At 54.4% G+C, this 20,485-nt stretch overlaps 10 protein-coding genes across 10 annotated transcripts; 4 read left to right on the top strand and 6 right to left on the bottom strand.

Moving 5' to 3' along the window:
- Positions 1 to 138: 138 nt before the first annotated feature.
- On the top strand, positions 139 to 988 carry G647_05891 (uncharacterized protein; the record flags this gene model as incomplete). The annotated part of the gene is made up of 2 exons (XM_008730217.1): positions 139 to 613; positions 711 to 988. 2 exons carry the CDS (start codon positions 139 to 141, stop codon positions 986 to 988), a joined length of 753 nt encoding a protein of 250 aa, XP_008728439.1.
- Positions 989 to 1,678: 690 nt separating this feature from the next.
- On the top strand, positions 1,679 to 2,503 carry G647_05890 (uncharacterized protein; the record flags this gene model as incomplete). Its single annotated transcript, XM_008730216.1, has 2 exons — positions 1,679 to 1,922; positions 1,980 to 2,503. 2 exons carry the CDS (start codon positions 1,679 to 1,681, stop codon positions 2,501 to 2,503), a joined length of 768 nt encoding a protein of 255 aa, XP_008728438.1.
- A 1,856-nt stretch (positions 2,504 to 4,359) lies between these two features.
- G647_05889 (uncharacterized protein) lies at positions 4,360 to 5,286 on the top strand (the record flags this gene model as incomplete). Its single annotated transcript, XM_008730215.1, has 2 exons — positions 4,360 to 4,839; positions 5,014 to 5,286. 2 exons carry the CDS (start codon positions 4,360 to 4,362, stop codon positions 5,284 to 5,286), a joined length of 753 nt encoding a protein of 250 aa, XP_008728437.1.
- Positions 5,287 to 6,293: 1,007 nt separating this feature from the next.
- Positions 6,294 to 7,709, bottom strand: G647_05888 (uncharacterized protein; the record flags this gene model as incomplete). The annotated part of the gene is made up of 1 exon (XM_008730214.1): positions 6,294 to 7,709. One exon carries the CDS (start codon positions 7,707 to 7,709, stop codon positions 6,294 to 6,296), a length of 1,416 nt encoding a protein of 471 aa, XP_008728436.1.
- A 1,163-nt stretch (positions 7,710 to 8,872) lies between these two features.
- Positions 8,873 to 9,244, top strand: G647_05887 (uncharacterized protein; the record flags this gene model as incomplete). The annotated part of the gene is made up of 2 exons (XM_008730213.1): positions 8,873 to 9,058; positions 9,125 to 9,244. The coding sequence occupies 2 exons, from the start codon at positions 8,873 to 8,875 to the stop codon at positions 9,242 to 9,244; spliced, it is 306 nt and encodes a 101-aa protein (XP_008728435.1).
- Positions 9,245 to 9,647: 403 nt separating this feature from the next.
- Positions 9,648 to 10,277, bottom strand: G647_05886 (uncharacterized protein; the record flags this gene model as incomplete). The annotated part of the gene is made up of 1 exon (XM_008730212.1): positions 9,648 to 10,277. The coding sequence occupies one exon, from the start codon at positions 10,275 to 10,277 to the stop codon at positions 9,648 to 9,650; it is 630 nt and encodes a 209-aa protein (XP_008728434.1).
- Positions 10,278 to 12,780: 2,503 nt separating this feature from the next.
- Positions 12,781 to 13,356, bottom strand: G647_05885 (uncharacterized protein; the record flags this gene model as incomplete). The annotated part of the gene is made up of 1 exon (XM_008730211.1): positions 12,781 to 13,356. The coding sequence occupies one exon, from the start codon at positions 13,354 to 13,356 to the stop codon at positions 12,781 to 12,783; it is 576 nt and encodes a 191-aa protein (XP_008728433.1).
- A 1,875-nt stretch (positions 13,357 to 15,231) lies between these two features.
- Positions 15,232 to 15,750, bottom strand: G647_05884 (uncharacterized protein; the record flags this gene model as incomplete). Its single annotated transcript, XM_008730210.1, has 1 exon — positions 15,232 to 15,750. One exon carries the CDS (start codon positions 15,748 to 15,750, stop codon positions 15,232 to 15,234), a length of 519 nt encoding a protein of 172 aa, XP_008728432.1.
- A 1,018-nt stretch (positions 15,751 to 16,768) lies between these two features.
- On the bottom strand, positions 16,769 to 17,513 carry G647_05883 (uncharacterized protein; the record flags this gene model as incomplete). Its single annotated transcript, XM_008730209.1, has 4 exons — positions 16,769 to 16,840; positions 16,933 to 17,092; positions 17,216 to 17,342; positions 17,396 to 17,513. 4 exons carry the CDS (start codon positions 17,511 to 17,513, stop codon positions 16,769 to 16,771), a joined length of 477 nt encoding a protein of 158 aa, XP_008728431.1.
- Positions 17,514 to 18,289: 776 nt separating this feature from the next.
- Positions 18,290 to 20,151, bottom strand: G647_05882 (uncharacterized protein; the record flags this gene model as incomplete). Its single annotated transcript, XM_008730208.1, has 2 exons — positions 18,290 to 18,539; positions 18,662 to 20,151. 2 exons carry the CDS (start codon positions 20,149 to 20,151, stop codon positions 18,290 to 18,292), a joined length of 1,740 nt encoding a protein of 579 aa, XP_008728430.1.
- Between the last annotated feature and the right edge of the window lie 334 nt (positions 20,152 to 20,485).

The following is a 20,485-nucleotide window of genomic DNA, read 5'->3' as shown; positions in this document are numbered from 1 at the left end:
ATCGGATCGACAATAGCAATGACTCAACGGACCTCGGGGCGCCTTGACTCACACTTTGTTCTACAAATTGAGGCTGCTATTGCTACAGCACCGGTCCCTCTGCTATCTGTTGCTTTTCCTGCTAACCCTACGGGAATCATGGCTACGGACGCATTCGCTTCCGACTTCCATGTGCCTATACCTCATCCGACACTGAAGATTGCCCTGACACCTCCTCGCGAGTCCGATCGCGACGCCTCGATTGCCGGCCTCAACCATCCGAAAGTGTACATGAACTTGAATGGCCCGCCGTATCCATATACTGACAAAGACTGGGCGGAGTGGTATGCCACCATCGGCGGCGCCTCGAGCCACAACCTGGCCGAGTTGAAAGCAATTCAAGGGCAGCGGCCATCTGGTTTGGCGTCACAGGACTGGTCGAAGAACAGGTGGCTCGGCCAAAGACTGTGGACGTCAACGATCCGAGACGTCGTCGACGGGAGGTTCATCGGCACCATTGCCGTTCAGAGGGAGACGTTCATGTACATTCTCGACGCGAAGGAGAGGCAAAGAAGGACAGATGAAAACGACAATTTCGAGCCTGGCGACCCAAGAATAATCTGGATGATCGGGTGTGAGTTTGTTCGTGCATCTAACTACAAGCCATGCCCCCATGGAGGGACGGAGACGCTCCAACGAGTCAGGGTACATTATCCGCTGACAGAGAATAGTTTGGCTGGTTCCAGAATATCACGGCCGTGGGATCATGCCGGCTGCTCTCAGATCCCTGATGGCTGAAATTGTCGTTCCGTACATGAATGCGCATACGGTGCATGGGGGTTATTTCGAACACAACCTTGCCAGCAGAAGGGTGTTTGAGAAGAACGGATTCTCTTTTGAGACCTTTGTTCCAGACGCTTTTACCGTAAATCCGGCGAAGCTCAATGGCTTGGAAGGCAAGAAAGTCGGGATTGGGCTGATGAAGTGGGAGCGCAATTCGGCGGGCTGAGGAATAACCGCAGCGCACATCACTCGGCGCTGGGAGGCAGCACAGCGAGGATTGAAAACGCCATTCTGCGGATGCGTGCCACGTACTGTGTTCCGTCTCGTCGATCAAGAACAGGCGTACGGAGTACACAGTACTGACTATCAGTCCTAGCCGGGTGATACAGATGTCATGCAACGAGGACGGCACGCCGAAGACCACCATGCATCTTGCGCGTGTTATTACGAGGGTTCCAGTTTCATAGCTGAATCAGATACAGGTACGTTACAACAGCAAACATGCCCGTCACAGATGCGGCCTACTCGAGTAGCAGAAGAGCGGTTTTTGCCCGTCGGAAGTGGAGTGACATCTGTCGTGCCGAGCGCAGATCTGGGCCGTCTGGACTGGTCCCTGTCGGCGGCTTCCGAGCCACTGGGTCCTTAACAAGAAGACCTAACGAGGCCTAAACTGAGCCGATTAGGGACCGGAGGTTTCTGCCCCGGCTACTGTAGCCTCCTCCGGTTTTCGTGGCTTGACGGGTCAGCTGTTTGCTCTGCAACAATTCCCGCCCTGGGCTCAGTCATCACCAGACGCGGCACGAAGTCTCTTCCAGCCCTGTGCTGTGTCAGCTGCCGTGTCGGACAGAGGGTCTTGGGGAGCGGAGCGGAATCCAGCACTTGTCAGAATGGCGCCTCACGCCCCGTGGCAGCATGGATGTCTTTAAAAGCTGCAAAGGGCGACCGAGTGAACATGGCCTCGTTATTCTACCAATCCAAACAAACCACAAGACCTGAAGTCACACAAGGCGCAAATCATCTGAAGCACATACCACCCACACCCACCATTCAAATGGTCCAGTACGATCCATTTGTTGGCATGTTTCCCGCTGCTGCCCTTCCCTCCCGCGGAAGAGACGCCGCTCAGCACAGCAACAACACCGAGCACAATCCAGGACACAGTATGTTCTCAGCTCCCCACCACTGCATCTCACGGCCCTTGCTAACACTGGAGGAAGACGAATTCGTCCACCACAGACTGAGAAGACTGTCGACGAGCGGTGGCGACCATCCTCGGTGCTGTTCCAAATGCCACTTGAGGCTACCATCGCAAGAACACCGTCCAGCCTTGGTCCGCCATGACAGCACTTCAAGCGAAGAAGAATGGGACGGCTTCTGTCCGGACATCACCATGCCCAAGGACCTCTACCATTCAGCTTCCCATCGTTCGATTCAAAGACGGCATTCCAGCCTCTGCCCCACAAATGTCGCCAACCACGAACGCAAGGGCAGTGGCAGCTCACCTGTGCAGATGCTGGTGAAAGAACAGGCCGCCGATGCTCTCGCCCATCACCACAACAAGTGTAACTGCGAGACCATCATTCCGCGGGAAAACCTGGACGAGAGATACGGACTAGTCGAGGAGCCCGAGGAGATCAGGCGGAAAAGGGACAGCTTGGATCAAGAGGCTGCTGGACGACTGGCGGACATTATGCACCAGGAACTGGTGTCGGACATGGAAGCACGGCAGTGCATGCTCTGACAGGCGGGCTTTGATCGGTCATGTAATTCTTCAAAGCCTCGTCGGCGTTAATGGGTTCAAAACAGTGATTGGGGTGTTTGGGCAATACCCAGACGGAGGTACGGAAGGAAAAGATTGATCCTGGGACGGGGTCCTGTACAGTTCTAACAGTATGCGAGTTACGAAGTATGACGCATGACGCATTGACACCCGTTCACAGCGAATCAGTCTTGCCCTTCGTGGTCCCTGTGCAAGCCCCGAAGAAACAGGAGGGCGAAAGTGTGGAGGGAGTCTTGTCTCGACTCACCGAGTACTACGTAGTGCTCTGCTGTACATCCTTCCACGCACCCGTCCGGGCATTCGACGGCCATAAACAGAACAGATACTTCCTGGCACAACGTCTACGTCTGCACTACTCCGTACTGGAACCACGACCATGCCCACTTCCGGCCATAACAGCCTTGGGAAGCCCAGAGTGACGAGGCTCCAATGTAGGGGGCACATGCTGGCGGGCACAGCGGGGTGGCCCATAAGCCCGGGGTGGCGCCCCTAATGTGCAGCGTGCGGGCGCCTAGGCACCACACTGGGTGCTAAGGCAAAGCCGCAACCGCTAACGTAAGGCCCACACCGATCTGGAACCTACTGGGTAACTCGTACTGGAGGACAGCACAAACCACAGTACTCGTACGTATCTATGGTTACTACCTATCACGCCACCCGTCAACCGCATCTGTACGAGAACCAGCACAGACTGGAGCTGTGGCATCCGCTCCGCTTTCTCTCACGACGTCCATCCCTGCCTAGCGAGCGCAAGGCTACGAACCGGAACTTCCATCACCGACTTTACCTACCTGTAGCCACAAGTCCCAACGCCGTAACGAGTGCACAGTAAGTTTGCAAACAGATCCGAGCTCGCCTGAGAACGGCCCACTCAACGATGCAGGTTCGTGACTTCATTCATTTATTTGGGTCCTCAAAGGGGACACCTAGGACCCGGGTGATGGAGTCGAATGCACGCACGTGTGCTGCTCGTTCCTCGATCGAGATGGATGGGCTTGGCCGCCTGGACCCTTCTGCTCATAATTACCCTCTTTTCTTTTCTGCATCACGCCATGCATGCTCTCTTCTGGATGTCACTCGTCGCGGAACAAGCTTTGCACTGCCTTGGATGGTGGCACGTCGGAAGACTATCATATGATACTTTCCGCCGATGCAGCACAGTGACAGTCACAGACGCGAGAGCCTACAGCGTACGCGCACAGTTGAGATGAGGGTTTGTTGCCTATCCTTCCCATTACATCTGCGCCGCTCAGGACAAGCCACTCACGGGGTTCGCATTGCACATTTCGCTCACTGGGCGGGGGCGGGCAGAGCGGGCAGGGCGGACTAGACTGGGTCGGCGTCCTCCTCACCCACATGGTCGATCTGCCGCACCAAATGCAACTCGGTGGCTCTTCCCGCCAGCCTGCCAGCCAGCTGAGGGGGTTGTACGGAGTACCGGTATCACCGTAGGTAAGTACCTTGGCTTTAGTTTTGGAGAGGCACAAGGAAAGTACCGTGATCGGACTGTGCTCGGACGTCTCTCACACGCTCATGCACAGACAAAAGTATACAGTGTTGATATATAACCACGCCTGCCGATGTAGAGGTGAAGTCCATCCCTCTCAGAGAACGATACAAGTGTCACACATCTACCCATCAACACACACAACTGTATATCAAAGACATCTGGTCTGCTCTACTCTACGCCGGAACACAGGATCGGACTTGAACTTCCAACACTCACTCACCCTTTCGTATCTCCTCCCGTCTACATCCAGTATCTCGAGTGTTTCACTTAGAAGACCTCAAATACACCTCAGTTACAAAACACCACCATGACGGCACTCCCCTACGCTGTGCCCCCGAACTACGCCATCCGACTGGTCGAAGAACCTCTCTTCCCGGCCTCACAGGCCCCGGTCTCTGTCCAGGACCAACATCACCCGGTCCAACCACACCCGTCCCACCCGTCGCACTTTCAATTCCCACGCACGTCCCTCCACGCCGCGACACTGCACGCGCACTTCAAGGGGCCGCACGCGCCAGGGAGCGTGCGGGCGCCACGGTCCGCGACGGCGTGGTCCCCGCCGACCGACATCCGCGAAACGCTGGCGACCTACCACATCGAGATCGAGGTCGCCGGCGTCACGGACAAGGAGGCCATTGTCGTGCAGTGGCTCAGCCCGCACACGCTGCTCGTGCAGGGCGTGGCGTCCCGGCCCGCGAACATCGGCCTGACCGACCAGGACGAGGGGAAGAGAATCTGGGAAGGAAAGGAAGGGGAAGGATGGGCCACCGAGTCGGGACACGCAAAGGTACGTACATATTGTACGCAGTAATGTGCGCAGTGTGTACGATTCGTGCGATCTCTCTACACCATTCCCAGTCTGGGGAATCCTAGCCAGTCACCAAGGTTGGTGGTCTGCTAGTTTCTACTCCGACCAATTTCCTTCACAAAGTCACAGCTCAGCTGACACTTCTACTAACAGAAGCCCGAACCCACGGACGGTGGACCCCTAATGCGCACGCCCAGCCGCGAGACCGTCGAGGCCGAATACCTCGCCGACACGACGCCCACGATCCTGCTCTCGGAGCGGAAGATTGGTCCGTGGCGCCGCACCTTCACCCTGCCCGAGGATGTGGAGATGAGAGAGCTGAAAGCCCGCTTGGAGGGCGGGCTGTTGCGCATCGACCTGCCCAAGCGGAGTGTTGAAGATTTGGAGGCCATGAAAGGTGGGGGCGTCAGGATTGATGTCGAGTAGAATCGCATAGGAAGAATGGCGCGCGATTGGAACTGAGATACAGCTATTGCCTGAGATGAATGCAAAAGAGTATTACCCTAGCCGGAGCGAAACAAAGGGATAGAATAATTAACGTGGTCGGCCGAATTGGATGGGATAATTAAAGACCAACGACTATAGACTGAACGAGAAAGGTATCGTATGAGGAACCACACATACATGATATAGTACATTGTCTTGGATGGGTCTGGAACTGCAAAATAAACGGGCTATCGAAGGGATCGTTCTGAAGACGAGGACTCACACTCACACTGACACTCACACTTAGGAGCCCGGGTTAATGCGGACAACTGGCATCCAGCTTGGCGTCTTACAGCGTGACCTGCTTATGTACCGCAAATAGGCAAAGTATCAAGTATCCAGGTAGGTGAGTATACTCCGTATACTGTGTAACCAAGATCAAACGTCGGTGGCATTCGTTCATGAACCACACTGCCTTGTCCGTACGTTTCATTATTATATGTGCATATAGCGCTATTGAGATTCCCTTTCCTCGCTTCCTATCTTCCTCGCTATACCCTTCCCTCCCTTGTTCGGGCCAGAATGTTCAATATTCCTCCATTTCTATCCCAGGACAGTGTGTGCAGGACCGATGCGTCTTTGCAACAGTCCGTAGCACTCGCCAGCATGGCTGAAAAGGCGCATAAGCGAGCACACTGAACTTCAGGCGATAGATTCTCTTCCCACTCGCTTTCCTATTTGTCCCGAATTGTCAACAATATATTCATAGCAATATCCATAGCCATATCCATATCCATAGCTATATCCATATCCAAATTCATTCCGTTCCATTGGTGCACCCCAGTGCCCATCAGATTCGCCGAAAGACATCAACCGCCACGCAGCGGGCAAGAGCGACTCGCTGAAAACGCTGCATTTCCGCCCTCAACAAGGGGCTTAGATGAGTCAAAAGAAATCAAGGCAGGACAATCCAAAGCCTCGCTTTTTTTTTCGGCCACAGGCAAATCTTACACCGCCTGTACTTGCAAATTCACCATCTGTTTCAGCAAACTGCAATCCTCGCACCGGACCAGCTTCTCCAGCACTCTCACTCGCTCGGATAGTCTGTGGATTTCATTCTCCATGTGCCGCATCTCAACCTCGGTCTGATTCACGTAGTTCATCGCCTCGGTCAGCACATCGCTCTTGCGCACCTTTGCAGCAGGGAGCGCGTGGTTCGAAACCATGTCTTCGCGCTCGCCGTCCTCGCCGACCCGCGGCCCGTAGTGCGAATTCTGCAGAGTCGAGTGTAGTTGCGTGATCTTGGCGTTGAGGTTTTCGCGGTATTTGCGCTCGACTAGGGAGTGGGCTTGTTTGGCGCGTTGTTTGGCATCGGCTTTGGACGGCGCCGTAGACTTGGTGGTCGGTGGAGGCGCTTCCTCCTCTTCGTCGTTGTCTGACGACACCGCTGTGGCACTGGGGATGTGGATGGCTTTGTGACTGGCGCGGGTTGTACGGCGCATGTTCGTTGCGGCAGTGGTAGGGGCGGATCTCCTTGGTGGAAGGGGCACGACGTCGGGTGGGCTGTCGGCCGTCGTTGCCGTCGAGCTGGATGAGCGGCGGGTTGCTGAGGAGCGTGAGGTGGTAGCGGTGCTTGTCCGTGTACTTATGTTGGGTCGTTGGTGGAGCTCGACAGACATGCTGTCGGGAGTGAAATTCGTTTCGTTGAGCGAGTTGGCGTCTGTTATACACGGTACGGACGTGCACTCTTCGATGGGTGGCAGGGTGGTGAAATTCATGCACGGTGCATCTGGACCACAGCGTGAGGGTTGACAGCTGTCTACTTGTCCGGCGATCAGGGGACAGAGCTTCTCCGTCGAGTCTGCCCTTGATGCAATGGAGACAGCGATGGGATCCAGGTTGGTCATGGGCGGAGAGCTGTTGATCGAGTCCGAGGCTGGTAGTGTTGTCGTGAGATCGTTGTTCGTCATGTTGGAGTCAGGGTCAGCGCGTGAGCTTTGCAGGGTCGACTGATCCATGGGCGGGAGATTGCCCTCCATGTTGAGGAGCTGTGAGAAGGTGTATTGGCTGCTGGGGTACGTATCTCGTGAGGCTCTGCGTGGCCCAGAGGTCTGTTGATGGGAGGACGAGTTGATCAGGTTACCTGTTGGCCCGTGGCGATAGTTGGGCAGCCGCAGATACGCCAGACGATCTTGCTCTCTGTCCATGGCCGCAGAGTATTTCTGGTTGAGGGATTGGTGCGAGGTTATTTCCACGGTTGACGGCGTCAGCGGCGTGGTGGTAAAGTCCATCTCATGCCACCCGGTGTAATCTACAGAGTCGGGGTCGACGATTGAGAGCTGGGGATGTTGACCCTGAAATGCATGTTGGTTGTGGAAGTCATGAGAGCTTTCTGCTTGTCGGAATAAGTGCCGGTAAGGCATCGTTGCTACTGGCTCGTCGCTCCTCGCGCGGCTGCGCTTTGTGTTTGGAACGGCTGCTGGTATCGTGCCTGATTTCCGAAAGATTACCGCTTCAACACTCGACTCGGCCCACAAGACACCTTCTCGGAGGCCGCGTCCCAATGATGGTAGTGACGGTGACGCTTGGGGCAAAGCTCGTCAGGATCGTTCAGCGCTAACAGTTTCGAAGGATTCACAATTGCGGCGGGCGCAGTATCGAGGAAAGCTGAGGAGCAGAGTGTCAGGCCACGGTGACGATATGGAAGAGGGATTTCGGTGGACAGCGTGTGTACGAGTAGATGTAAGGAGACTGACGATGCTAGCTCGGTACAGAAAGTCCGGCGGGTCTCACCAAGCGGGTGACGCTGCACAGGCAAAGGGGAAAAGGTCGAGATGAGCGCTGCGTGAGTAAGACTCGAGCAGTCACACCACGCCGCGACGATCCCGTATCGCCAAGCTGCCAGTGGTATCGGAGGTGCCAATGAAGGTCGGTGAAAACTCGCTTAAGATCGCTAACGTTACTAGCGTTACGGCCGCCGGATCCAGGCCCATGCTCGGGCAGATCCAGGCCCTCAGGCACGAGACATTTGAGCGTGACTGTAATGACGTTTATGAGGCACCACAAGAGAGCGAAATAACGGCGTAAATACCCTCGACTTCTCCCCGCGTGGCCTGACACGTTTGACCATCCGATGTCCCACAGACTGATCGACGATCCGGTCGCTCGGGTTTCCGCCTCGCTAGATCCGGATCTGCCGCATTAACCTCGCGGAAACCGCCGTCACCGGCTCCAGACACCCAAACAGTCGCAGAACCTGTCTGCGCTGAATCAGCTGGTGACATTGTCACGCAACTCTGGTGTTTCCCATAGCAGAGCGATGCACTGAGCCACCGATGGATGGAATCGGACAGAACGAAGCACCAAAACATGGACACTGGATGTTCGAATAGTTAAAAGCTCATCATGAACGTCGTGTGAAGGTAGGAGATCACCCAACATCACAACTCAATCAAATCAGGAACATTACTAGAAGCAACTCTCTTTGGACATATCGATCCACTCTATCAAGCAACAAGCGTCTCCCCTCACTACTATACCCCGAACCAAAGCCTTCTCGACAGAATCGCAATCAACAAGCATCATCATGAACGCAGCTCGCCAAGTCATCTCCCGACGCTTTGTCAGCGGAATGGGTCCCAGGCTCACCACACCTGCCCGATATGCCTCAACGAGCGTCGAGCATCATGGCCTGTCACCACAGGATAAGAAATTAATGCGCAGTGTTTTCACTGCAGGAACACTGGCTGTCGCTGGAGGCGTGGCGTACGGTGTAAGTCTTTCCCAAGATACATACATGTCCCGAGCCGAGAAGTCCAAGACTAATCCACTCTCTCAGGCGGCCCGATCTGGAGGCCGGGTAGGCAACCGCTTCATGAAGCGGAATTCGACCCTCGACAGCTCCAAGTGGTTTGCAGAAGGCTCTGATACCAGCCGTTTCTTCGGCAGTAAACACTAGAATATCGGGCATGGGTATCATTGGCGTTCATCGGCTGGGGTCAGGCGTTTCAAGGGTATAGTCAAGGTTCAAGTGAAGATAAGCGTCGGCTAGGAATGCCACGAAGTATAAACAGAGCAACTGGTCGGAAAAGGCCGTTGCACGCGAGTAATTGTGTACGGATGAGTATGTATGGTCAATGAGATGACCATGACATTTCGATTCGGCTGTATATACATTTGAACATGGGTATCACAAGAAGGTCGTTAAAAGTTTCCACCAACTGTTTGCTCAAGCAATTCGCTTGATCATCAATCACTTTTCCCCGCCGTACAAACAAACCCAGCTAGAAAAGGTGACGGACCAGTCGAGAAGCCGCGCCAAGGAGAAACACGAAAGCTGAAAGATCGCTCGAGATTCAGCCCTACGAAGGGCTGGCCACCCGATTGGAGGTGTTCAAGAACGGGGTGAGGGGCCGAATCGCCCAGATGCCGTCGTCCTCTTCTGTGTCGTGTTTGGAATTCGCCGAAGCGAAGGTTGGACTCGTACACTGAGATATTTGGCCGTCACTATCGTTGTCCGTGAGGCTATCGTCGCTGTCCACAGAGGTATCCTCCTCACTCCAATCGTCCCCCTCGAAGCTGTCGTAGGAACAATCGCTTTCTTCGTCGCTGTCAAACTCGTCGACCTCGTTGCATTGGATGGCGGCTGCCAGCCTGATTTGGGTGATAGTTTCCAGTTGGATCCTGAGTGCCGCTCTGAACTCTTCAAACGACGGCACTTGATGTTCGACGTATGTCGCTGGTTTGTTCTCTGTCGTGACTGTCGAGACTGATGTGGATTGAGCCTGCGCAAGGACTTTGGTACGGTCATATACCGAGATATGACCCAATAGCCGTCGTAATCTGGGTTCCTCCCGACCAGACTCGGCCTTCAAATTCCAGTGCGACCTGAACAGTAATCTGGCAGCTGATTTCGTCGTCTCTGAAGGGGCTTCGGGCGTAGGGGCAAATGAGAGAGGTGCATGTGAGCGCAATGCCTCTTGTCGTTCCATGTTGAAGACTTGTGTTTTCGTGCTTGTGAGGCTTCGATTGCAGAGTACGGAGTACGCTTTGACAACAATCCGAGTTTATGGTCGTGAGAGAGAGAAACTGGGAAGTGTGGTAGAGAACGACGGGAAAGAGCCTCTTCTTGAACCCTCTGTCGGGTCAGGCTACAGCACGGGAACTTAGCAGATGTGCATTTGGCTCATGATCCGACACGAGGAGCATCGATCCACCCCAGACAGCCACGTTCATGCGGGTGGATCTGCAAAGAAGCCCTTCCTCGAAGCGGAAAAGTAAAGACGGGGCCGCGCCATTTCATTTGGCAATTGACTTCTGGGAGATGCGGCTGAAAGAACAAGACTCGCTGCGTGGTTTCGCAACAGGCGTGTCAAAGGCATGCCAAAGTGAGGGGCTTCTAAAGCACAAGCAGCACGACCAATGACAAGCGCATCTGGCAGCTGCCTTTTAGCCCGATTGGGGGCCACGCGAAGGCCCAAAGACTGGTCCAGTCGCCGCTAACCACGACTATCGAGAACAGGGGATGCAGAAAGGGGAAGGGCAGCTGTCACGGGAAACAGCCAGGGCCCTGGCGGTGACGGGTCGCCTGATAGGCGCAAGGTTGACGCGCAGGCCTCGAAAGAAGAAGCGAGGAAAGAAGAGGAAGAGAAGGAAAAAAGAAAGGGGATGATGTCCGGGGAGCTGTCAAAGCTGTTTCGGGCGCTGGCCAGACCCAGCAGCGTGGGCTCGGCCACGTCTTTTAGGCTGCCCTAAGCTGTTCTGGGGGGCACCCTCGCTAACCGAGGGTTTCGCCGATCGACAACCACGAGATTGGGACACCGCTTCCACGCCCCGTCTAACCAGCTTCGTCCTCCGCGTCAATCCACCTTTCCTTGACATCCTCGTTCAGCAAGCCATCTGGGCTCAAAAGGACGTCTCGCAGATTACCGAAACTTTGCCCAAAGCGTCAAGAGCGGGCACAGACTTTCACACCCGTAGGCCCGGCTTCTTCCGTCGATCGCAACATGGCCTTTCTGCCCACCCTGCCTAACCACGTGTTTGGCTTTTCACGCGTGCGCCACAGATCGCATCTATCGAAGGTAGTCGCTGGCCCCCTATCTGCCTGCTGCTCAACTTAAAACCTCCGACCGGAAGTGGAAACGTACCTCATTAGTCTGCGAGAGGCTTCGGCTGTCCCGCTACTCCATGCACTTGTCCTTGTTTTGGCAAGTACAACATGTTGACTCCAAGCTATCGCAATGTCATCGCACTAGCTTCACCAACCACGTTCCCACCTGCCAGGCTTCTGCCATGTGTCATTGTTCGCTTCTCGAAGGGCGAGAGGAATTATGTTTTGCAGATGTGGGGGCGTGCATGGAAAAACGCGGCCATGGTAGGGGGTACAACAGGGACAGCTCCGGCATTGAGTTTCAAAGGTCGAAGATCTTCACAACAATCGGAAAGTGGAAGCCTTGTCCCGGCGGTAAGACTTGCATTGGATCTGCATACCGCAGCAGAGTTGCTCAACTTCAAGGAGCAATGGACCAAATGACGTACACAAGATTCGATGCTCAGCAATAACCTTTGAATCCTCTACCAATCTTGACTGTGACGAGCGACAGCACTTCCGCAACTAGACAGCAAAGGGATGTCCTCTTGCTTGCGAATAGTGCGGCGCCAAGTCCTCAGGATGAGCAACTCTGCTTGAATATGCTTCTCGAACAAGAGCCTGGATTGCTCTGAAGGCTCTTCTGGGTGTCATGGTGGAGGCTCGGAATAGCCAGGTGCGTTGTGGGTGCTCCTGGTGTAAGAAAGCTAGAGAGAGAGTCATGTATGAATGAATTTGTGTGATTCGTATATAGAATCCGGCTATCTTGTGACCGATGCTATGTATCATTGTCAACGAATGGTCCGATTACATAGTAGTATCCCATCAGAACCATGCATGCACGAGCTATTTTGTGATTCGTGAACACGGGCGTCCTGGACTTTAGCCCGCCATACGTACTGGGTACAAGGTAGCAGGCGGATTAGGTGGGGCACGTGCAGAGTGAAGCTTTCGCAGCTACAGGAGAAAAGGCGCGATTCGAAGCAGAGCTACATTTATACTTATACTGGGTACTGTACATCAATTAGCATCTCTCATTGTTCGTAATTACCCCAGTGTGGATCGTGGTCTTTCAGCCAATTCAGGATACAACAAGGCGAATGAAAGGCAATGGACAACACTTTTTGTTTTCAAAATTTTTTATTTCAGGATGGAAGTCAACTATCTGAGGTAATTACCTAGGTGGGTGACCGCCACCATTGATGAGGGAGAACGCTGCTGATATGCATTTCTGGAATTTCTGTCCTTCTGTGAACCCATCTCAACGCCGGTCGCTATGGATGTTGGGTATTGTTTTGCTTGGCATGACTTCAGTTTCTCGTAAGGAACGTGTGAACAGTGTGTTGAGAGACGCAAAGGACCAAAAATCATGCTGAGTTTGCGGTCGGTCTGAGGTTGACGGGCGTTTACTCGGCGCTGATTTGGATTCTCCTCTGGGACTTGGCCTTCTGCAGCTTGGGAACCACAATCGACAGAATGCCGTTCTTCATGCTGGCCTTGACGTTGTCTTGGTCGACCGGGTTGGGGAAGGAGAAGCTGCGAGCGAATTCGCCGACACTGCGCTCGGAGACCCAGTAGGTGTGTTGTGGGTTATGCTTGCCGACGTCCTTGGACCCGGTGGTGGTGACTTCTGTGCTAGAGGAGGCTTGGGCGTTTTCGTCTTTGCCGTTGGTGTCGACTTCGGTGGCAGGGGTGGGTTTGGAGCCTTCCTCTCTGGTGTGTTCGGTCCTGCCCTTGACGGTGATGGTTTGTTCGTCGGCAAACTCAATCACGACGTCTTTCTGGTTGATGCCGGGCAGTTCGCCTTCCAGGATGTAGCTGTCCTTGGCCTCCTTCACGTCGAACTTCGGCGCAAAGGTGCGGGCTGCGTTGTCGGACAGCTTCTGGAGTTCGGAGAAGGTATCGTTGAACAGATTGAAGAAGGGGCCCATCTCTGAGCGGTAGGGTCCGAAGGTAGATGGTAGACGTGGGAAGAGAGCCATGTTTCTTGTTTGGATGTGCTTTGGCTTTGAGACTCTGGAGAGCGTTGAAGTCAAGCGATGTGGAAGTCTTCGAAGAGTATTAGACATTCAGTGGTTTTGATTGCTTTGTTCTGATCTGGTGAGAGAGTAGGTAAGGAGGAAAGGAAGGGGTAGATTTATACTTTGCTGAAGCCCTCAGAGACGAGGCCGCCGTGGTAGATGGAAGGTCGTCAGAACCATCGCATGGACAGCAGAAATGGCGTGAGGTTTCTAGAGTATTCAGTCCTTGCCTAATTTGGCCTCACGAACATGACCAGCTGGCATCATAGGCTCTATGCGGGGTTTCACGGTGTCGCATAGAGGCTGGATGCATCCCCTGGAGTCTTCTCGATCTTGCTGTGGACTGAAGATCGGCTGGGCGTCAGTGGACGTTTTGGGCCATGTGCAGAGGCCAAACGGAGCGATTGGTGAGGGGTTGCGTCATTACAACGTCTCAAGCTGGAACTGCTCCAGCAAGTGGTGGCGCATTGGCAGAGACGCTGAGACGTGTCTGGAACTTTCGATGGGTCAGGCCCTGAAATTCTGTACGTGTCTCTGTCATTACAACAGGGGGCATCCAGCACCACCATCTCACGCCCAGCGTTTTCTGACCTTGCCAGCCAAACAGCCTCGAATTTTCTAGGCTTCTCTAGCTGCTACGATAGACCAGCCTTTCTCCGCTCACCGACCTCATTCAGTCCTTCCCACACCGCTCCATAACTCGGCTTGAGCCCAAGCTCCTCCACGGAGGGATCCCAACCTTGACCCTCACGAGAACTGACCACTGCCATTCTGCCTCACGGCCAGTGTCCTGCCTTCGCTGGGGACGGTAGGACCCTCGGAATTGCAGTCATAGCCGATGTCAAGACCGCGATTGTTGTTCTACCCAGTACTCGAGTACTTGTTGCGACCAGTCTCTTTCGATCGATAGTCCACAAGGTGGCTGAAATCGTACTCGTACGAGGCAGATCCAATGAACCTAATGGGATTATGTGAGTCTGGAGCGAGCTGGACAGCATAGAGGCAAACGAGGTGGGCGCTCTGTTGATGAAGACCGTCCCAGGTCCCTTGTTCTCCTGTCGCTGAATTGCCTGTTGAGACCAAGAGAATGAAGCTGGGACACCCAGCCGAAGGAACAAGGCGTGGACTGCTGTCACCGCACACTGACTTATCGTGGCAACGTCTTCAGTACGCCAGGTCCTGAATGCACCACACAAGGTCCATGGACAAAGAGGTACTCAGCAAAAGCTCCGGGACGAGCGTTTACGCTGCAGGAGGGAACCGGCCACACGTAGACCGATATTGACTCCGGCGGAGGAGCGGATTGAAGATCCGAGCGTGACAACTCCGAGCAAGCACGCACCTGTTTTACCAATCGAGATGGCCGCGTACAGCGCTTCGACCGGGTTCAGGGCAATGGCTTTAACTTGGATTAGGGCGTGATTCGGGCCTGGTGCCGGCAATGGAACTTCTTTGACAACTGCTGTTTTGGCCCTCCGCCTCGAGGACGAAAGCTCTCATGGTGACCAAGCCCCCCTTCTCGGAACGTATTCCAGCCCACGTCTTCCCTCCATCGCGTCGAGGGTAATGCACAGGCGAGTCCAGAAAGATACAAGTCTTTATTGTGCAGGCCGGGTGAAGGATGGAGGGTTAAAAGGCCTGATGTCTGATTGATTACTGCGCCTTATCGGGGCGCCTTTCGGTTGATCGGTTGATCGACCATATAGAAACTCAGCCGCCAGTATACACACTGAAACCTTGCAAGTGCATTCAGATCAATACTTGAGTAAAATAAGATCCTGTCGCTCGCCCTTGTGCATGAACGCCAATTGCTTGTAAGTACTTCGCGCCTCACTTTCATTTCCTGGGAGATGTGGTCCAGGAGCCCAGGCCCGGCCACCCGTAAGTTTCGGACTCGGCCGCATTATCAATGGCCTCAAAGGTGGCTGCCTCCACTTTCTCCTCCACGTGCGCTTCTGATCCTGCTGATCCCGACCGTGACTTTGACCGCTGGGATGTTGCCGAATCGTGAGTCTTGAAGGTGCCCAGGCCGGGCCAACCCCAGGTCTTGTCGCTCTGGTGCGAATCTTCACCCATGTTGTTCTCGTTGAGCTTCGACGACGCCACAGCCTGCAGGGCCGGGCTTATCGATCCGTTGGTGCCGCCTGCTGCGTCTTGTCGTTGAGGCGGCTGTTCTTGAGCAGCGCTGTCGCTGGGAAGCCTCTCATGTTCGTGCGCAAGTGCATGCCGGATAGAGTCCATTACATGGCTGAGCTTAGACTCGTGGTGGTGGTGATGATGATGGTGTTCAGTGGACTCGCTGCTGCTAGAAGCCTCTGAATGGGTGGTGTTGGTATTCCAGTTGAACCGAGTCATGGTGGTGTTTGGTGTTTGGGGTTTGGTATGTGAAGCTAATGCTGTTGTTTTGCTGGTTGGCAATATTGGCAATGTAGGATAATCTCTGAGTTGCTTATTGAGCATTAAAACAAGCAAGAATCTGTGAAGTTTGATGCCCAGCCCATTTTATACTCAAACTCGACTCACCAGATCCGTTTGCAGCGGAATGATCGAATACAGGAGGACTGTCACTTCCAGCAATCCCCAGCACCTGCGTCGCACGTGCACGCATGTCATTGGATAACACCCCGGGTTCTGGCCAACGGTGTCATGTTACCGCACAGGAAGTTTGCAGTGTCACACCACGCAGCACCTGAACCTTTGTTCGGCGGTGGAAGCCGAAATCGCGCATACGCGGGAATAATCCTGGAGTGACCGCCAAGATTGCAACACCCTGTGCCACACGTGAGAATCCACATCTCTACTCCTGCTGCTCCAGAGTCTGATGTGGAGGAGAACGGATTCGTGCTCGCCCATTGTGTCGTATAATTCCCGAACAGCAGAAGTGCAGGAGGAACAGATAGTCACAATGACGAGCTGCCGCGAGAAGATGCCAAAGTTCTAATGACGCCCAGTGGTTGAAATGACAATCTAAGCGCGACGCGTGTGTGTTTTGGTGAGCGGACATTCACATCGACCTCCCATCGACCTCCCATCGACCGTAACTGTCCGAATGAAACCCTGAGCTCCAGGACCGGAGAGGCAGCGACACAGACTCGGTAGCACATCCTAGACGATACGATTGCAGTAGGCACTCATATCTCTGCACCTGCGGTCTTCGCCGGCTCGTTTACGATATTTCAAGGCCGAGGTCCAGATCAACTTCAACAGCACCGGCCGTCTGCTATTTGCGACCTCGGTTTCGCCTTTGGTCGCGAAATCCGGTCGAGCAAGTGCGGTTTAGGAGAAGCACCGTAAGTAAAAGTGATCATCAGATTCTCAAGCTCCGTTATCCTACGACATCCAGCCTAGTGAGTATCGACGTCACGCTGACCATTCATTGCCCCGCCTGCAAGTGCGCAGTCCCTTCCACGAAAGGCTCCCATTCATTCTTGTTCTTGCAGTACATCTGCTCTGTTATCAGCATCCAAGACCTGGGTCGAAATGAAGAGAAAAGTGAGGGATCCCGGACAACCCTCTTTGGTTATGGGCCGCACTCACCTCGGCGACTGGTTTCAGAATTTTGTCGAACAGACCCATTTTGATGACTGTGCGGAAGGGAAAGAGTAAGCGCGGTCTGTCTTCTGCCACAACCTTACCATCGGCGAAAGAATTCGACAAGGGCGTCTCGTACATTTCTTCCCTGGAACCAATTCCGTCTCTGAGTAGATCGGACTTGAATCAACATCAGCGTCCAGCGCTACACGTCAATGGGGACGAGGTAGAGACGAGATACTGTAGGTTGCACAGTCTGCGCGAAGAACCAACGTCCAGTTGTACTCACCTACCACAATCCCCGCAGAACCAGCGATGGAGCAACGTTCCGGAATCGGTCTTCCGATCGATATAGTCTTTGGGTGATCCGACCACAGTGACATCCTCATCTGAAATCACCGTCACGTATGTCCCGACTACAAGCTATCAGCAACAGCAATGGCAATACCAATCGGCGCAGCTGGCATACGTGCGCCGCTCTGTTTTCGACAGTTCAGGCACCGGCAGTAGATGGGCTGAGTGTTTTCGGCCGCATCATTGATGGTGACCTTGATGGCTCCGCAATTGCATTCTCCTTCCAGCACCATCTTGGCAAAAGCAAGGCAGTTGAATTCAGGAAGCTTGAAAATCAGCAATTGCGGTGGCTGTGGTGGCCATCCCCTCGTCTATATACCAGTCCCACATACCTCGGGGCTGGTCAGGTACCGAGTTCCAGCCAGAACCACAAGTCAATCTTATTGGTAGCCGGGACCCGCGATGCCTAGCACTTTGTAATCCGGTTGGTCATCGGACCCGCATCTACAGTAATTAGCGTCACGACATCAGCTCATCAATACCCATCCAGCCCACTTGCGGCTCACGCAGCCTCTCTTCTACTTTTCCGAGTAAGCAACGCTCAAACGAGACATCCAGGAACATCCTTGGATTCATCTGAATAAGCGATGGCAGCATGTGCACCAGTAGACCCTGCCTTGCTACGCGGCTTATGGTACAGCATGGCCCTTTGACCTCTGATTTTTGGAGCCCACTATGTCCATATCCGAGTTGATTACTAAGTATGCCTTTTGGGGATCAAAGACATTATTGCCGTAGTCGACAACAAGGCAATATGCATACCCAGTCTGGTGAGTATCTGCGTATATCTTATCCACTACTGCAACAGTGTCGCAATTTCACTAATTCCAGCTGTCGCTTACAGCCGCAACCGGAAAACACAACGAGGGACAATATCAAAGCTGGAAGGTAAGCACATTGATCGACTAGCCCTGAAAGGGAGAATATCGTGAGCATAATACAGCCTCGTGCAGTAATTTGTCTCGTACGTTCCTACACAGCACATAGGGCACATACACAACTGTTCATCTTACTGGACGACCTCGGTCATCAAATCATCCGGCCAACGCGGCGCGTCCTTGCCATTGCCTCTCGTCCCGACATTGTATCTGAGAACGACCTTGTCATCGTCAAACTTGGTGATCGGCTTGATGGTCCGGACGACGGCCCCAATGGCCTTGCTTTCGCGGTCCTCGAAGAACGACGGCTGGAGGAGCTTGCTGTTTTTGGCTATCATCTCCATGTATCGCGGTAAGAGGTAATTCATGTTATGGTAACATCTTGGATGCCGCACCGTCAGTCCATCAGCCAACTAACCGTACGGGTCGTCATCGGAAAATGAAAAGGGAGCGGGCACATCACGCACAGAGTTACGAGTTGAAGGGGCGACATGGGGACTTACCGGAACACCTGCTTGCCGTTTCTCTCCCACACGTCCTGCCAGACGTCGTCGGGGTATTCTCCCACTGAATCCGCCAGCCACTGGTTGTAGTAGTTCAGCGCAACGTCGACCTTGAAGCTGCCGCCCTCTTCGGCTCGTCGCATCAAGGCGCATAGAATGCCAGTCACGCCCGCGATGCCGGTCATGTAGTCGCTGTTGGGAAATACGGGAGTCACGGGCTCGTCATCTTTCAGCCCCATGGCCCGGCCAAATCCAGCAGAAATGCCCACGCAAGCGTCGCTGATTTGCTGCCATCCGGAGCGGTATTCCCACGGACCGTTCCAACCATAGCAGTTCTCACGCACGGAGATGATGCCACGCTCTCGGTCCGTGACCAGGTCGATGATGCCTTGTTGGCTGAAGCCGTATTTGTCCAGGACGCCCGGACGGTAGCCTTGGACGACGACATCGGCGTCCGTGATTAGGTCGCGCAGTTTGGCCTTTCCTTCCTCGGTCTTCAAGTCAAGGCTGCACTGCCATTTGCCCCATGACAGGTCCACGTGCAGCATGCTGTAGTCTACTAGGTTCGGCGACGTCACTCGCATGACGCTGGCCCCCAGCTCTGCCAGACCCCTCGTCACGGCCGGCGCGGCGATCACGCGCGTCAGGTCCACGACCTTGAGCCCCGCGAGCGGTCTGGCGGCCGAGGTCTGAGGCACATCGGACCACCAGGAAGGCTTCTGGGTGGTATTCGGCGCGGCGTGGATCTCGAAAAGACCGACGTGGGCATTGGCCTTGCCGTGCTCGGAGGCGCGGAACGATTCGACCGTCTGGCATATCACGCCCGCTTGCTTGTAGACGTCCGACGCCAGATGTTGCATGTCGGCCGAGTCCATGGTGGCCATCTTGTCGATGAATGGCTGCCTCGCAGCCTCCCACGTCGTGAGGTCGTTGCGATCTTCCGGAAATCCCAAGCTATCGAGGCTGGGCTTCGGGTTCATACTGCCGTGCAGGTGGAAATACCGCCCGTCCTTCGTTCGGTAGATGTTCGTGACACAATGTCTGTACAAGCTGGAGCCCATCCTGTGGAAGTCATAGTCGGGGATCATCTTGATCAGGGCCTCTCGGTTCTGGCTGGGCGTGATGACGTTGTCAGTGTCCGGATTGATCTGCCACAGGAGCGTCGACATAAAGAACAGCTGCGCGTGGTCGGTGTTGATCTCCGCCCCTGCCACCTCGAGATTGTACTTGCGCTTGACCAACGCAGCGACAATGCATGCTTCGAACGCCTTCAAGCTTGCCGCCGACTCGGCGAAGCGCCAGTTGATGGGAATCGAGGGGAGGTTTGAACCCTTGAATCTGATCCGTGGAGCGAAGTCTTTGGCCTCGGGCGGGATATCCTTTGCGATCTTCGGATTCTCGAGCAGCGCTTTCGAGAGGAGTTTCTCGGACTCTGCGGGAATCGAATATGTTGACAGGATGTCTGTGGTAGGAGTATCGACGCTGCCCATCTTGACGGCGCGTGCCCTCCGACGCAAATGACTACTTGAGTACCTGGCCGGGTTTCTTGGTGATGCGAAACGATGCAACCAACAATACCAAACGCTGACTTGCGGATTTGTCTCCCACGCTCGCAGGATGTAGTGCCCGGTGCTGACGAGCCTGTGGGTCTGTTGGATACCTACACGATCGGCAGGAATCCGGGTAATACGTTATGGGGTTTGACGGCAAGCGAGAGCAATTTCCACAAACGCCGGTTTTGCAACAGGTTTGTAAGGGGAGCGATCGATGAGGCCAGAGCAGCTACTTAATTAGCACTTCAACTGAGGGAGTCTTGTCTAGAAC

Source organism: Cladophialophora carrionii (assembly GCF_000365165.1).
Source record: "Cladophialophora carrionii CBS 160.54 unplaced genomic scaffold supercont1.5, whole genome shotgun sequence".
Lineage (NCBI taxonomy): Eukaryota > Fungi > Ascomycota > Eurotiomycetes > Chaetothyriales > Herpotrichiellaceae > Cladophialophora > Cladophialophora carrionii.
The sequence above is the reverse complement of the archived record's forward strand: the minus strand, read 5'-3'. Positions and strand labels throughout refer to the sequence as shown.